Raw genomic sequence first — 18,083 nt, 5'->3', positions numbered from 1 at the left:
GAATTAAGTCATATTCAAACACTTTTATCAACAATTAGTCATGTTTTGTGGACCAAATAAGTGTGTAAAAACGCACTTATCAATTGGCATCAGTCGCAAATAATCTGCGCTTCACCGACGAACAGAGTTGTTCAAAAAGAGGGTGAATGGCGTGGCTATAATTGAAAGGGGCCAATGAAAAATGACTGGTTAAAAGAAGATTACGAGCATCTATAGCCTCTGCCTCCGCTTTAGTATTGGTATGAAAACGGTCAACTAAGTTCTTTGAATAGCAGGGAGAAACAAGCCAAGTTTGGCCAAAACCAAGCTGGCGAGCAAAAAATTGGGGAGCATAAATCTCTACCCCTGCCTTGGCATTAGTCCCAGTTAAAATATCATGGAATAGCTCCCTCCCGGTTAAAAATTGAATCCAAATGAGCAGGGAGGTGCTCGCGCTATCTATGGTGGAAGGGGGATGTACATAGTTTGGAGTCAAAAAAGGAGGAAAAGGAAAAAAGGAAGAGATTGAATCCAAAAAATAAAAGAATGAAAAAATGTCCCTTCTGGACATATTTATAGGAGTTAAGGGCTCCATGGCTAGCCCGTAACAGCTAGCAGAAGGGCGAGAAATGGATGGAGCACCAAGCGATGGAAAATAGGATCTCAACCACAGTTGAGTGAACCAAAGAGGTCCACTGCCAGTGGGAGATGCACCATTCTTCAATTGAGCTTGAAGAGAAGCCATGCCTCTATAAAGGGCAGCCAAAAACAAAGAACATAAATTCAAAGGCCTGCCACGCGCCAATTCGTGCGCTATAGGTAAATAACTCAGAGAGGGCTTTATACTTGGCACGCACAAAATATATTTACAAAGCCAAACTAAAAGGAAGGCTACTCGCTCAGTATGGGTAGGCTTAGCACTCGAATGATTGTGGAGGGTCTGCAGACTTGAATAAGAGTCAGTATAGTTTTTACCAAACTTTGGGGCGCCACCAGAAACTAAGATACCTGGGAAAATGGTATCGCCCAAAGGTGGTAGATTCACCAGCGATATGGGGCCAAGAGGGAAAATAAAGGTGTTATACTCAGGGGACCAAAAACTCAAAGCAATCGAAAAGAGTGCTGAATCAAAAGTAGGGGGGCGAATAGAGACTTCTAACAAATCAGAGATCCTAGCGCTATCAAAAAGTGCCTTAGTAGGACCATGACCCACAAGACGAGCATGCCACCTACGAAAAGCTACATCAGATTTAGGCCAAGTGCGAATACCTCTTTCGCGAAGTGGCCCCAACGGTAGAGAGTTCAGGAATGGAGGACCCTGAGTGCAAGGAAACAGCTGACCCACCGTCGCCTGTTCAACTGCCTCTGCATTGTTGAAGAAAGGACCCAAGTAGAACTCATTACGTCCAACGTTGGCGGGTGCGAGAAAACTTGGGGTTATGTATGGGCGACTCAGAAGTCTCTGAAAGTCATCGAAACTGAAGGAATCGCTAGCCTGAGATTGTGAAGCAGCCATTTGAGAAGGAACGGAGCTTTTCAGGGTTACGTAGCAAAGAAGCAAAAGGTGAACAGTGAATCGTGAAAGAGACGCAAAAAATATGAGGCGTGGTTTGATAGCAGTAAAATGGAGTGTTTAGGGGTTTATAAGGGTTTGCAAAACGACGCACTTTTTCAAGTTATAGAAGAAAACAATGATTGAAATTCTTGGGAATTTCGAATATTGCTGGAAACACAAAGTGAATATGGCAAAATTCAATAATTATTATTAATTCTGCCATATTGGGGGGTAATTGTTGACACATAAAAATTCAGCCCAAATCGAGCAGCCCAAGGAGTGAAGCCCAATTGGAGGAGCCCCAAATCAGATAGCCCAAAGAACGAAGCTCAATCGAACAAATCAAGATGAAGGCCCAAATAAGGAGGCCCAAGAACGCGGTAACGTCATCGCCCAAATTTGCAAGTCGCCCAGAATCTGAGCGAATGAAGTGTCATACAGTCACCCAGAACTGTTACTCTATTCTTGCCCAAACCTTCAAGTCGCCCAAGGTCTTAACAACATAAGGCGTCGTGGTTATCAAGAAGTGCAGTTATCAAGGCAGTTATTGAAGAAGCCTTATCACGTTCCACGATTCAAGGAACTCAATCGAAAGCGGTTGAATGAGGAAGAGTAATGGCAGCAGTTAAAAAGGCAGTTTTCATGACAAGTTGGCCTTTACGAAGAAAGTGGGCAGTTATAGGACGATCAAGCAGTTTTTAGAGCGGTTGATCACAAAGAAATCGTCCATGAAGTATAAAAGGGAGAAAGGACATAAAAGCAAAAGACCGAATCCAAAACTCTCGAACAGAGAATATGTAATTTTCATTTCCTTAGTTTTTAGACTTAAACACTTTTCCTTCAGTAACTCGTGTGCTTGCTCCCCTTGGAGGCACATTGTTTTTCATTTCCAATTGTAAAGTCATCGCCAATAAAAGAACACCCCTTTTTGGGACTTGTCTCAAGAGGTTTGTCCCTTACACAATCGTCTGATCCCTTTTAATTGTTAGCGACTAACCCGCGCGAAACATTAACTTTGAAAACACACACATCAATAAACTAAAAAGTCATGTTATAATCAATAAATTAGTTATATTAAAGCAAATGTAAAATATATACAATGAAGCTTCGGCTTTAAATCAAATCAAAGCCAAACAGGTGATGGAACAATTTGATTTTAGTTTGAGATTTTGTGAAACTATTATAGAGTAGTTTGAAAATATTTGAATACTCCTTTATATCGAACTGCGTATACGCTCTAAGTCAACCAATGTAACAATAGTTAAACTTTGTCTATATCTAACACAGTCGGCCACAAGTTCAGATAAAGGAGGTGATGCAATCGAATATTTTGACAAAATTAATAGAGTTAGAAGTAGGCAAAAAGTACCGTTTTTATGCATCAACATTCTTCGAACCCAAATTTTATTTACTCTTCCTCATGGTTGCAGTACTTCGTGTACAACGCACATTGTTGTTACTTGGTACTTGAGCTTGTCACAGATAAACGTTTGCTATCGTCGTTTGTTAATGAAAACTATGCCATGTTTTAAAGTTTTAGCATGAAGATTCTGATAATACATCTTAGTAATTGTAACATTGAAGTTGTTGTTCCTTGTTACTTCACCCTTTTTACTGAAGAGAATGATTGTTACCTCATATTGTCAATAGAGATTATGTCTTGTTAGGTAATATGCTTTCATTGTGCATAGGTACAGCCAATTGTTATAACATTTTTGGGATAAGATTGTTCAATAAGAAACAAATTCATTTATTCTTTGAAAGGTTACTTCCTTTAAAACCAATAACTTTATCATATACCATTTTCAACTGCTTTAATTCCTAATTGGTAATTTTCAATTAATATATACCATCCAATATTTTCAATTATACATATTAGTGTTTATTGTTAATTTTCCATTATTAATTTGTGAAATAATTGACTATATCTATCTAAATAATTGACTTTGATATTTCTTGAAATATGACTATATTTGTGTTTTCCCGACTCTAAAAATCTTTCATGGTTGATTTTTACACACCTTTCAAATGAAAAACTATTGTAAATATTTACTAAAGAATAATGTGTGAGCATGAGTATTTGCCTTATCATTTAATATGATCGCACCTCACATGAAGATCATCCACAAATCGTACATAACATTAATTACTCTTTGAAGTAATGTGTTATGTACAACGTCTTTTCGTAGTTTTTTTTTTTTTTCCCTTAAAAGATTTTAACAAAAAGCAGTCACTTGAGCTGAACGGGATATTGCGGGTAAGTCGATCAAGCTCCAAAAATTATTTTATTCTTAATAAAGATTTTAGAATTTAGAGAATCCTTATAAGCTCCCTTTTACGGAGCAGCTTCATAACATGGTAGACAAATTTGCTTCACAGTCAAGGTACAACTGCAGTGGAAATCAAAGATTTTCATGACAAGAAAATAAAAGAACATGTATTCAAGGGCTTTGCTAAAGGTACATAATTTTTCTGCACAGGGATGTGCACACTTCTATGTACAAAAATTATGTATAAGTAGACTTTTCCTTTAATACGATAAACAAAATTTTAACTAATGTTTCTTCTTTAATAATGTCAAGTACAATTCACCACGAGAATTTCGTACCAAAAAGATTAGATTCTAAATGAACTCAACACACTAAATTGAGATATTTATTAGAGAAGAACGTGTCTTGCAAAGGACCTTAACTGCCTGACTAGGAGTTTCGAGCAAGAGAAGATCAGCAAGTTCCACATGCCAATGTAAGAAAATACACAAAATTTAACAAGGTTCATATTCCGAAATATTTCTACCAAAATATGTTTTCCACCTCACCTGAATCCCCAGAGATGGATTAAAGTGCTTCCTTCATTACGCAATTAATGCCGATTTCACATAACGAGGTCAGCTGACTCGGCTCTTTCTGTCCTCTTTTTCTGCTCGAATTCTGTCCTCCTCAGTTATTCGTTGAACAAATTGTCCTCTAACCATGGCCTTTCTTCTGCTAGTCTCTTCCTCCGGTGATACCGAACCTGGAAGGCAAAACAAAGTGCAAGAAATAAGTTCTGCTGTTATGTCGGTAAACATACGATTTATCTATAACAAAAGCTAAAATTAAAGGATATTTGAACACGACCAAGTTCCATACATGATGTTAATTGCAATGATACACGCAAGTATCACTGCATGTGCGCGATTGATGAAGTCCATGGACCTAAATCAGGAATGTAAGACCAGCTTCCATGACTTTACCCTATACATTGTACTTCTCAATGATAACCAGGAAATACTAGCGCTCGTCAGCACCTGAGTTGGAGAGTCATTAAGTGCTCCAAAACGAGCTAGACAACAAACTCGAATCATTCCTGTCTTGCACCCACTCCGATACCATGATAAAATACATGGCCCTCATTGATCACCATAAAGGAATGTAAGACCAGCTTCCATGACTTTACCCTATACATTGTACTTCTCAATGATAACCAGGAAATACTAGCGCTCGTCAGCAACTGAGTTGGAGAGTCATTAAGTGCTCCAAAACGAGCTAGACAACAAACTCGAATCATTCCTGTCTTGCACCCACTCCGATACCATGATAAAATACATGGCCCTCATTGATCACCATAGATGTCAAGTTTGCTTTCACCTTATATATTACACATTTCAATTGTTCTCAAACGATGTGGGACATACTAACAGTGCATATACGCAGAAGTACACTATTAAAGAAAAACTACAAGCATGATACGAAAAAACTGTTCAAGCTAGTGATATGGAGTTTGTTTCCTACATTACATTTGCACATTGTTAATGTTCACAACGACCCAAGATGAGTTACCTTCTTTTCGAAGCATATTTCTTTTCTTTTATAGTGGTATTTATTCAAAGACTGCTTCCCTCTGTGCCAATCGGTTTTGATCTACTCTCCCCTGCTTCCACTGCCGCTTCCATCATCAGCACCTACAATGGCTTTATTATCACTCCCACGAGGCCCACTGCTTCCATTCTGCCCATTACATCTTGATGCACTTCCATAGTTATTAGCATTTCCTTCCATTTCTTGGCCCATCTTATCAGGTGGTCCACCATTTGCAGCTACTGCAGTTAAATTTTCCAAACACAGATCATCATGGCTGAGGGGCTTCTGTTGTTGTAAGTTGTTAACATGGCGATGGCGATAATGGTGGTCGTGGTGATGATGGTGGTGGTGGTTCTGAACTTTATTCTGTTGGTCCAACGTCTTTTCTTGAGCCAAGGTAGCGTTTGCTGTGTCAGGGTTGTCCAGTATTATTGGCTGACCGAATGTATTGCCTAGCTGCACTGGCTGAGAAGCAGAACTACGATGATCAGTCATTGCCTTATCAATGTTTCCTTCTTTCTTGGCAAAAGCTTTAGTCGTAGAGGAACCCATGTCATTGTTGGGGCTACTGCCATTAGAACCCTGATAAGGCGTGCCACCTGTCTTGGCTGCTTCAGAATAACTGTTTATTGGAAACCAGCTGCCCACATTTACAGAAGTGGTATTTGCATTATACCTGAAAGGTACCGAATGGTCAATTTGAAGATTCTTGTTTCAAAGAAACACAAAGTTTCTAAGCATTCAGATATAGTATACCTTGAGAAGGCTGAAACATCTGACCGTCTCAACACATTCTGCTGAAGAGTATGAGTCCCATTTTCTCTCATGTCTCTGAATCGTTTCAAACTTATCTCAAGACAAGGCATTTCCTTAGGATCATAGGACGAATTATTGTCATTGGTAAGTCTAGACAGGTCACTCGAAAAATTGTGGCCTACACTTACCATAAGACGTATAGGAATGTCGGTGGTTGCATCAATAGGATAGGAATTCCCATTCCTTAGCTCCACCTTTTCCTTTTTGGAATTATTGCTATCCTCAACTGAATATAAAGCTAGAAATTTGTCATTTTCAGTATCCAGTGTACTGCCAAATTCTTCTTTCTGGCCTTGGAGTTCTAAATCTGGATGATTCAGAAGTCCTATCTTCAAATCTTTTCCCATTGCTGTGTTATCTGTATTATAAGATACGTTGTTTACCCAACTGAAATAGCAGATCAACAGCAATTATGTTGAAAAGAGAGTCCTACCCAGCACGTCATCCTGCTTTAAGTGTTTTATTGTAGATGCTGTAGGCACCCTAAGCACCTCGGGTCTTGAATGGATTTCCTGGCCAGAAGTGCTATCTGAAGCATCTGCTAATTCATTCCAGGGAGAAGGTTGGGGGCTGCCACCTTCTACAGCCCTTTTTGACCAGGAACTCTGTATAACAATAACATCAACTTAGATTATAAAAGTGAAATAGCTTTCAGCTTCATGGATAGCTTCAGAAACTAGATGCAAACTGGATTCTCCATTTATAGCTACAAGCATAAGAAGAAAAAACATATACACAATATACATCCTTGCACACTCACTCCAAGTAGTTTGCATGACATGATTGTCTGTCATCAGTAAAACAAAAAAGCATGCAACACTTATCGCCATGGTGCATATAACTAAAGTATTTTTGGCTCGTTTCTATAACTAATTAGATTTCTATGATTATCCATATTTCATACCATATTTAGGAATTGTCTTATTCATCAATCACAATTTAAATTATGCCCATGTTTGGCAACCATTATTTGGGAAAAATAATGCTTTGAATAAGGATTTGTAGGAGGCGTGGTTAAAAAATAGAGAAAAATTTTGAATTTATATGCAGAATATTTTATTGTGTGAATGTGTGGATGAAAATGAGTCAAGTTTCGCCTACAACCTGGTGTAGGTCGTGTTATCCTTGTAGTTTATGTAGATGATATTATAACCATTGGTGATGGTGCAAATGGGATTGTCCGATTAATAATTTTAGACCAAAGATCTAGGCAAGCTTCGATAATTCTTGGGTATTGAAGTCGCTAGGTCTCTAGCACGTATCAACTTATATCAGAGAAAATATGTACTTGACCTCTTAGATGAGAAAGATTTTATGGGAATTCGTTCAGTTGATGCTTCCATGGATCCTAATGTGAAGCTTTTGAAAAATAAAGAAGAACCGTTTGGAGAACCAAGAAATATTGGCGCTTAGTCAGGAAATTGAATTAACTTACCATCACACGACCAGATATCTTCTATGCAGTTAGCGTCATTAGTTAGTTCTTAGATGCCCCTCAAGTTTCTTACAGGAAACTGTGATACATATTATTCGGTATTTAAAAAAAACTCCAGGTCTTGGGTCATTGTATAAACCCAATGGACATATTAGAGTACAAGGGTTTACATATGGAGATTGAGCAGGATCTCCTTCAGATATACGATCCACTACAAGTTTTTGTACTTTTTTTTTTTTTTTGGTAATCTTATCTCTTGGAAATGTAAGAAACAAACTGTAGTAGCAAGGTCAAGTGCAGAAGCAAGATATAGGGCAATGGTTCAGTGAGTTGATATGGTTGCAGCACTTTATTCAGGAATCAATCTCTCGCCTTCTACTTCTATTACGATGTTCTATGATAACTAAGCTACTCTACATATCACATCCAATCCAATCTTCCATAAGAGGACCAAGCACATGGAAATCGATTGCCAATTTATTTGAGACAAGATAGTCAGTGGTGATATATATACATTGTTCGTAAAGAGCTGAGATCAGCTTGCTAATATATGCTTACAAAGTCGTTGAATGGTAATAGATTGAAATTTCTTTGTTCCAATCTGAGTTTATATGTTATATATGCTCCAACTTAAGGGGGAGTATTGAGGAAGGAAATAAGTTAAGAATCAAATATATTAGGAAAAAAGTATAATCGTGGTTTATTGTTTCTTTATTTTTACTAAATTTTCATACTTGTAAGCTAAACTTTCTATTTAATGAAAGAAAGGTGAGGAAGATAATTACCTTCTTCTCTCTAATATCTCTACAAATCTCATCAACAATTGTATGAATGTGTGGTTGAAAATGAGTGAAGGAAAAAAAAATTAAACCATTATAGGAGGCATATATGGACAATAACAACTTGCATATCGCAATAAACAAAATTGTCCGCATTTTGATTTTCCCAATTTAATTGAATAGCTTCAACTCAATGTTGACATTGCAATTAACTGGGTTATGATGCAAACCAATCACATGGTTTCTATAACATTTGAACCTAAATAAATAGCAAATGATAATTTTGTTTACAAGCTGAAACTTTGTTTAAAAATAAAGCTTCCCAAATTTTTAGTTAAAAGCAAATAAGATTTTATGTTTCCTTGTGATACTAATTAGAGATGCACAACTGCACTACACCAAAATTAGAGCCGCATTGCACCTTTCTGAGATACTATCTCTATCCTTGAATTAGAGCTATTTCCTAATAATAACCAAACAATGGAAAATAAATAAATAAATAAATATAAAATAAAATTGGAATGTCATCCCAGAAATTTACTTAATTTTAGTATATAGAAACTAAAGATCATTAAACTTCATAAAAAATACAATCACTTGAAACTTTTGCAGTATCAATAAAATGTAAGATATTGTTTCAGAAGGGGGAAAAACAATAATGGATGTGTCAATTTGAGGAGAAAGAAACTGTCTCCTTATTCCATTTGGACTAAAATTACAAGGCTTTACAGAAATACAAATACAAATCTCTAGAAAAATGAAAATTATTCAAAAATAGAAGCTTGTCCTAAATTTCAAAATTCAACACAAAAATCTGTTTCGCTAAATCTGGCTTGAAAATTCAGAAAAAATCTTCTAGTATTCCGTGCTCCCTTCTCAAGCTGGTTTAACAATATCAGGCCCAACAGAAGGATAATACAATGACAGGGCACTGATTAAGAATGTGGGGACTAACATTCTGAGCTTTCCAGTTAGAGAATCCAACAAATGCCTTTGAAGACCATTACTGAGTATACACACCAATTGTTTCTCGGTAGGTACAAGCAGCAAACATATTTAAACCTGTTTCATTTTTCCTTACTGAAGTCATCTTGATACGTTCAGTCATATCACATTGTCCTATTGATCCTCGCCTTATTATCATAGTAAAATTTCATAGGACTACGACTCCAAATCTTCAATTTTTTAAGCAATATCATTAGACAAATACCTTAGCTATAGTTCAAAAATCTGCACATTTCTCTTAGAGACCATATTTTGGTTTTTCCTTCTACAGGTAACCAAATTTCTATGCACAAATGCATAATAGTATGAAACTCAACTTTTGTCATTCACACAAGATACCCAATTAGTTATATTGAGGTTCCAAATTAGCACTAGTATATGCTTAAATTTGCATATGAACGTAACCTAGTAATCAATCATTAGTATATTGCACCCCAAGATTCGAATTTAATGCCTCTGCCTTATGAGTCCCAATTGGTAGGATTCAACTTAAACCTTTCATAAGGCAAATGCTTTGAGTTCGAATCCTAGGGACGCAACATAAATCCGTAAGAGGGTAAGAGGACAAATACCCTCTTAGAGAGGACATTATGCATGACGTAACGGCTTGTGCATGAGGCCCGAGTCGTTACAATTGTTATGGGGGATCATTTGAAGAAATTTAAACTTTAAAAAGTTCTTTTCGTATGTGCATTTGATATTAAAGATTTGGGGTGCCTAACGTATATCTTAAGTATTGAAGTTGTTAGCTGCCTTATGAGTCCCAATTGGTAGGATTCAACTTAAACCTTTCATAAGGCAAATGCTTTGAGTTCGAATCCTAGGGACGCAACATAAATCCGTAAGAGGGTAAGAGGACAAATACCCTCTTAGAGAGGACATTATGCATGACGTAACGGCTTGTGCATGAAGCCCGAGTCGTTACAATTGTTATGGGGGATCATTTGAAGAAATTTAAACTTTAAAAAGTTCTTTTCGTATGTGCATTTGATATTAAAGATTTGGGGTGCCTAACGTATATCTTAAGTATTGAAGTTGTTAAATCACTTGAAGGAGTCTCTTGTCTCGAAATATACCTTAGATCTTCGGAAAGATGCATATATGTTGGGAAGCCAAAAGGAAAACTCCCACGTGTATGGACTGAAAGATTATTTATTTGCCACACACTGGACTAGACATTGCTCATGTAGTCAATGTTATTGGCCAGTTAGTGCACTATGCTCATAAAGAGCATATGGATGCAATAACAAAGATTTTGAGATATTTAAAATGTCTCAAAATAACAATGGAAACATTTTTATCCAAACTTGAATTGATTCCATCATAAGTAAATCAACTTCGAGTTTTTTGTACTTTCATTTAGTGGTAAACTGGTTATATAGTAAATTGGATAAGCAAGAAACAATAAGTGGTTGCTAATCTAGTGCGTAAGCGAACTTTTAGGCTATGGCACAAGGGACTTGTAAGTTGTGGCTAAGTTCTCTATAATCATTTATCAGAATTCAAGGTGGGTATTGACCATACTATGGAGCTCTACTGTGATGATAAAGTACCTGTGAATGTGGTACATAGTATTTTCCAGCATGATTGGACAAAGCATGTGAGCTTAATAGGCACTTAATCAAGGATAAATTGGAGAATGGCCTGAATTTGTCTCTGCTGACAAATAATTACTATTTATATTCAATGAGTGGGCTACCAATGCAAATTTTCTATGGTCTTCAAACTAGCTTGATGGGAAATCTGAACAACGTCAACTTCAGAGAAGGAAATTTGCTTATCCAGTTTTCAAATTTGACTCCTAAACCTCTGGGATTCAGTATAGAGATAAAGCAAGGCGTGACAGGAATTTCAACCATATTTAGGGGGAGTGTCGAGAAAGTCAATGCTAGAGAAGGAAATCCTTCTCCAGTTTCGAGATTTGATTTCTAGGTTTGGGAATCGAAATTGGAAATTTGTATCATTAACATTTTTACCATTGTAACCCAATGGACGCGGAAAAAAAAAAGGGGGATGAGGGAAAAATCAGTTTCTTACATAAAATGTTCATATATCTCTCTCTGGACCACCTAGATTTTTCATCAGTTAACTAACAAACAGCTGAACAAACAATTGGAAAAAAAAGAGTAATGAACTCACTAAGGGGTAAAACTTAAAAGAAACATGGAAGCAACTAATTGATTCAAAAGAATGTTTATCATCGCTATATAAAGGTAAGGGGCAAGGAATGGATGCAATGAATTCAAAAGAGTAGGAGACAAGTCAAACTATTTCATGATCTTCACAGAAAAAGAATACCTGAGTGCTACTTATATCGTCTTTTCCACCCCTAGCATTCAAACCAACGCTTTCAGTATTGTCCTCATCACTACCATCATTGTAATTGTCCCGCTTCTTACTAATTTTTGACCTTTTGGACTTTTGAGTCCATATACCACTTTCACTTTCACTACAGCTTGACTGAAGAGAAAACAAGAAATCCATGCGAGAAACTAATAAACAGTGAACTATGCTGAAGAGACCCAAAAATAAAAGAGAGAGAGAGAGAGAGATATAAAGAAAGGATTATCTCATTTTATCACCTATATGAATAGAAAGTTGTTGCTAAGTATTTCAACTTACAATGTGGCATTTCCTCCAAACATGCTGCCAGAGGTTCTTGAGCTCATTCTTACGGATAGGTTTCTGTAAAAAATCAGCAGCACCTTTTGACAAACACTTAAAGACTATGCCCATAGAATCATTAGCTGACATCACTGCAGGCAACAATCATCATGTGTAAAAGGTACCAATTTGTCAGATTACAGAGAACATAAGGTCGATGAAACAAAGTAGGACAGCAAATTGGATGATACTCACTAATAACGGGAATATTCTTGCAAATTTTATGGTTCTTAATCTTGGCTAAGAGACCAATGCCAGACAAGTGTGGCATAGATAGCTCTGCCAATACTAGATCAATGTGATTTGTTATGTCTTCCAAAATTTTCCATGCTTGTAGGCCATTTGCTACAGCTGTAACTGCCATCGTACAATTTAATTGATTCAGTGTTAAAATATACAAAAAAAAGATGGAAAAATAAATGCAAGCATAAAGAAAATTAGTGGGACATGGAAATTTCAAAAGTAAGACATGGAAACGGATATAAAAATGGAATAGTTCTCATTTGATTGATTATTGATCATTCAAGTAGTGTAGGAAATCTGAGAGGTATCATTCAATGAACATGCTGGAAAAAAATTAGAGTAGGAAGTGACAGGGGCCACTTGTCTGTACTAAACTAGAGTGCTCGTCAACTATTACGAGGGCAGCAGGACTTTAATTTTATTGATTGATTTTTCTCTTTATTGAAGTGGTTTTATTGTTGAAAGTCTCTCAAATTAATCCCCTGGAATTTTTGCAAAAACTAGAGAAAAAGGGTCAAATTCACCAAAAGAATACTTAGTTGTTTTCTTTTACTTTTAATAAATGTTTAGAAAAATCAAAACATTCACTGGATTTCATAAAAACTGAAAACATAACAAGTACGTGTACTTTTTCATTAGATTGATTATTCAAATCAGAGTAGGAAGTGACGAACACTAAAAGAAAATAGAGTGTATTTGATTGGCTTTATTTCCATAGAATCTTTTTCCACCTAAATTCTTATTTTTGGGGTGTTTGATCGACTCTTTTCTATGGAAAATAGTTCCAACATGCCATATTTTCTCAAAAAAAAAAAAAAAAAAAAAGGAAAACATTTTCTTGATAGATTCGTAGATTTTTATTTTACAGGCAATTCACACACACTTTCTCATCTAACCTCTGTCATTTACTCACCAATAAAAAATGGACAAGTATAACATAATTTAGATTGAAAATTAAACCAATCAAACACATTTAAGCAATAATTTCCACGGCAATCAAAAAAACCCTTAGAGTAAACTGATTACACAAGTGAAGTTGAGATTAAGAAATGATATGTAGTGTCAATCCCATTTATAAAATGACTAGACAAAGAAAGAGCGGTAACCTTCATAGCCGCAATTACGAAGTAATGCTTTGACAACTTGTTGAGTTGAATCATCATTTTCTACAAGTAGAACCGTGAGGGACCCAAGAGGAAGAAACCGGTCCCAGAGAACCCGTGGCCCACGAGGCTGCTCTTGCTGTGTTTGCTTAATAACGTGGGCTTGCACTGATTCTGTGTGGTGTATGTTAAGTCCACAATTCTTCAATTCTCCTTCCTTGGAGATCCTATCGCCTGTAACTCCATTCTGGCCATTCCACTTTTGATCCCGGGTATTTCACCGCAGCCAGTTTTTATGGCAATGGAAACCCATAAACAGTGGCATCAAAAATTCAAGAGAAATACTGTTGAAAAAATCACAGTTGCTAGAGAAAGATTAACATCAAGAAACAACAATTCTGAAAAAATAAAAAATAAATTATAAGAAGCTAAGTTCAAATTAAATCATTCACAACAAACAAATGGAGTCGATTTCAACGTATAAAGCCCGTTTTAACACCAATATAACCCTATACTACCTTCCAAGTTTGGTGATGAACAAGTTAAGTAGAAATCACTGCAACGTAAGATAAATTGGTGCCATAGGGGTGATGATATGTTCCCAATTTTTAGCATAACACCGAGAAAGAAAAGGGAAATTAGTTAGGATGGCTGCCCCCTTAATCTCTATATGTGCAACTGGCCTTTGACTAAATTTTTCAAAATAAAATGAAAATTAATTATTTAAAAGTGTGAAAAGACTACATTAAAATTTTCATGTAAAACCAAATTGAAGAAGGAATTGGAACTTTTACTCAACGGGGGTACAATGTGGTTATAAGATTTGTGAGACTGAAGAAGAAGAAGACCAAGATGTACCAATTTCGTGCAACAAGACACGGTATACTCTATGATGAAGTGATCACAACTTTTTGCAGAGGATCATCTATGAAGCAAGGAACTTCTAATTTAGGTCGGCATTTCTAATATTTTAGTATGGAGAATTATCAAAAATGACATTTTTTTGAAAATTGCTATAAAATTTTTGATGTGGACTAAATTTTATCAAAAATGTCACTTTTTTTTTTGAAAATGTCCAAATTATCCTTAATCTCCCCTTTTTAGGAGCATTAAATGCTCGTTAATGATATCCTCCAATTCAATCAATTGTAACGATTTCATTATTTAATATGTATATTATAATGATTTGGTAAATGTATATTATATTGTATAATATGAATTGACTAAAAAAAAGAGAAAAGACGTAAAAAAATTTAAAAGAAGCAAAAATAGGATAAAAGAAGCAAAACAATTATAGTTTACATCAAATACATCCCTTCTTGAAAAAATCCTCCATTTTCATTCATCTTCTTTATTCTTTCATCAATAATATATTGCTATTCAATTCATCATCCATTTGGAGAGGTTAGTTATTACAAATTATTTATATTTTTATGTAATAGCTTATTATTTTTCATATATTAAAAGTAACATGATCGTCAAAGTGAAGAAGGCATTTAAAACCACTATTAATGATGATGGTATTGTTTTTTCTTTTTCAAATCATTTTAAATGGAAAATATACCAACAATATTTAGGGACATGTCAACTATTCCATATTTAATGAAACAGTCATTTGTTTATGGAGATCTGTAGATCAATGAAATAATTGTTGTAGTTGAGAATTGATTGTAACCATTAATATTTCGGAGAAAGTAACAAACAAACAGGCGTTAAACTTGTCGTCGGTCTCGACAGTTTATCTGTCGATCTCGACGGTTATACATGTCGATCTGTCGAGATCGACAGATAAACTGTCGGGATAGAGTTTTAAACTGTCAAAATCGACAGTTGAAAACTGTTGACACCCTGCATTTCACATTCTCCTATTGCATCGGTTTAAATATTCGAAAGGGCCCATTCGATACTATTACATATCGACATATTGACTGTTCAGAATTCTTATCGTTGTAATCCCTTTATTTTAGGTATGAACACCCATTTGAGATTCATCGTGTCGCACGGGAGAAGGTTTATTCACGCAGATGACGAATGGAAGTGGACAGGGGACAAAACCACATCCATTTTAGTGCCGAGAAATGTTACCCTAGCCGGACTTCTGTTACGGTTGAATGAGAAACTTGGCATTATCGATCCGCACACCAAAATGGAATTGAAGTTTAAAGTCCCGAACATGAATATACCGCCAGCTGAAATACGTGAAGATGAAGACCTCATGTGATACATATCTGTTCATACAGAAACTGCTCTGTGCGTTAATATTGTGGAGACAAATATGCGAACTGTTGACATGGGGAGGGATACGAATTTGCGTGACCATTTGTTTGCCGCAACGGATGTTCACCAGAACTTAGAACACGATGACATGAATCATGCGCCTAGTTCCCCAGTGAATAATGTAGTCGAAACAGGGAATTTTGATGATGGGCCTGCACCTGTAGACGATATGTTGGACGACCCATTCAATGGTACAAATGTTACTAGTATTGCAGACGTTGACCCCCAAATGTCATCACAACTTATTCGTTCGGGTACAGACCAATGGATTACAGCTGTGGATATATCTGATCCTGTTGAACGGCAAATATTCTTGAGCAAGAAAGAGCTGTACTCGAAAATTCATTTACTTGCTTTGCAAGACAAGTTTGAATTTCATGTAAGCAGGTCAAGCCACAAAATGTTAACTGTTGCGTGCGTGGACCGTAATTGCAAGTGGATGTTACGTGCTTCGAGTGTGAAACTGACGTCTATATTCATGATCCGAAAATTCAACCACGTGCACACATGTTCGGTAGATATCCGTCGTAACGCACATCGACATGCCACTACTTCTGTAATTACGGAGCACATTTTGAGAAAATTGGATAATCCACACCGGTTGTACGATTCTACCGCTATTGCACGTGACATAGAATGCGAGTTTGGTGTCAAAATAACTTACCAAAAAGCACATAGGGCGAAAGTTGCCGCTTTACATATGCTACATGGTACACCGGGGGATAGTTTTCAAAAATTACCTTCCTATTGTCACGTTCTAGGAGAGCGTAACCCGGGGACATTAACCCACATTGAAGTTGATTCCCATAACAGGTTTCATTACTTCTTCCTAGCTTTCGGTGCAAGCGTTCATGGCTACATGCGCTACTTGAGGCCCGTTATTTGTATTGACGGTAGTCACTTGAAAGGTCCATATAAAGGTACAATTTTGCTGGCAACCGACCAAAATGCCAACAAACAGATATATCCCTTGGCATGGGGGATCGTCGATGCTGAAACAAATAGATCGTGGATGTGGTTTATGTCCAACTTGAAAGAGCTTATAGGCGACTTTGCTGAATTGGTTTTTGTTTCCGACTGGAAGAATAGCATTTTCAATGCCATTGCTCACCTATTTCTTCAGTCTCGTCATGGGTACTGTATCTGATATCTAGAAAAGAACTTAGTCCAGCGGTACAACAACACAAGTGCAATATTTCTATTCAAACGAGCTGCACGAACTTCTCGGGTCGAAGAGTTTGAAAGACTTATGGGACAGATCCGTAGGGTAAGTTCAAGAGCGTACGGGTACTTAGAGCGAGCAAATTTCTCGTTTTGGTCACGAGCACTATTTGTTGGTCAAAGGTACAACATTTTGACAAATAACAATGCCGAATCTTTGAACTTAATGTTGAGACATGCCCGTTCCTTACCGATCACGTGCTTGGTCGAACACATTCGACAAATTATGCAGAAGTGGTTTCACGAACGTCGAACCTGTGCAACCACATGTACTGGCGTGCTGTCGTTCAGGATGGAGAACGAGTTGCGGACAACGTTTGAAGCAGGTACAAGGCTTCGAGCTCATGGCTTGACAGAACAGTTAACACAGGTTGGAATGTCCAACGACACGGACATCGTCGACTTCTCTCATAACAGCTGCACTTGTCGCGAGTTTCAAATTAGTCGTATGCCATGCGTTCATGCCACTCGAGCTGCCTGCTTGCGAGGTATGTCATTGTACGACTTATGCTCACCGTATTACACATCGGAATACTGGAGAGGTGCCTATAGCGAAGCTATATATCCCGTTATGCGTGAAGTGGACTGGATAGTGCCAAACGAAATTACAGGTGCTCCTATTAGGCCACTCAATGTACGTCGTCCTCCGGGTAGACCACCCACAAGACGTCACCGATTCAGATTCGAGTCCGCCACACGACTGAGGAAATGCACTCGCTGTGGTGGACTAGGTCATAATCGGAGCACATGTTCCAACCCCATTATACCACCAACCATTTAAATAGGCGTTTGTAATAAATAGGTTTTTGTTCGAAAGTGGTTGAAGTTGTATGTGAACTGACACCCCCATGTCGTTTGTAATGAAAGAATGTAAATGTTCTCATTTTTTTATCATTGTCGTTTGTTTGCTGACATTAGTGTTTCTCATGATCGCAACTACTTAGAAGATATTGTAATTGATATCCCTTCAGAACATCTTGACAGTTAAACTGTCATTCCCGACAGATGGTTACAGAGTATATAATCTGACTGGTTCGAAATATTTACACCTGCATGACTACACTGTTACCCATTTAAGTCTCTACTTACACAGATATTTTGAATCATAACATTTCTTTTACATTCCATTATCGTTTCTTAACAGCAGACATCGTCTTTTAATTT

General features: G+C 36.9%; 3 protein-coding genes across 9 annotated transcripts; 2 read left to right on the top strand and 1 right to left on the bottom strand.

Annotated features, from left to right (window-relative positions):
* Positions 1–4,079: 4,079 nt before the first annotated feature.
* On the bottom strand, positions 4,080–14,338 carry LOC111381253 (two-component response regulator-like PRR73). Of its 7 annotated transcripts, none has more exons than XM_023005010.1 (9): positions 13,425–14,337; positions 12,271–12,432; positions 12,034–12,167; positions 11,710–11,871; positions 6,626–6,797; positions 6,133–6,550; positions 5,356–6,052; positions 4,353–4,549; positions 4,080–4,233 (listed from the first exon to the last, which is right to left on the bottom strand). In XM_023005010.1, exons 2-7 carry the CDS (start codon positions 12,344–12,346, stop codon positions 5,437–5,439), a joined length of 1,578 nt encoding a protein of 525 aa, XP_022860778.1. In that variant the 5' UTR covers positions 12,347–12,432; positions 13,425–14,337; the 3' UTR covers positions 4,080–4,233; positions 4,353–4,549; positions 5,356–5,436. The 7 variants fall into 7 exon arrangements, with proteins under 7 accessions (XP_022860778.1, XP_022860779.1, XP_022860781.1 ...); XM_023005011.1 differs by having other exon boundaries at positions 4,080–4,229; XM_023005013.1 differs by having other exon boundaries at positions 4,080–4,549; positions 6,133–6,245; positions 6,321–6,550.
* A 1,358-nt stretch (positions 14,339–15,696) lies between these two features.
* Positions 15,697–16,845, top strand: LOC111381269. Its single transcript, XM_023005033.1, has one exon. The coding sequence runs from the start codon at positions 15,697–15,699 to the stop codon at positions 16,843–16,845; it is 1,149 nt and encodes a 382-aa protein (XP_022860801.1).
* A 366-nt stretch (positions 16,846–17,211) lies between these two features.
* On the top strand, positions 17,212–17,700 carry LOC111381268. Its single transcript, XM_023005032.1, has one exon. It carries the CDS (start codon positions 17,212–17,214, stop codon positions 17,698–17,700), a length of 489 nt encoding a protein of 162 aa, XP_022860800.1.
* Positions 17,701–18,083: the final 383 nt, after the last annotated feature.

The sequence above is a fragment of the Olea europaea genome, unplaced genomic scaffold, assembly GCF_002742605.1.
Source record: "Olea europaea var. sylvestris unplaced genomic scaffold, O_europaea_v1 scaffold2272, whole genome shotgun sequence".
Lineage (NCBI taxonomy): Eukaryota > Viridiplantae > Streptophyta > Magnoliopsida > Lamiales > Oleaceae > Olea > Olea europaea.
This window is presented reverse-complemented; position numbering and strand designations above follow the sequence as displayed.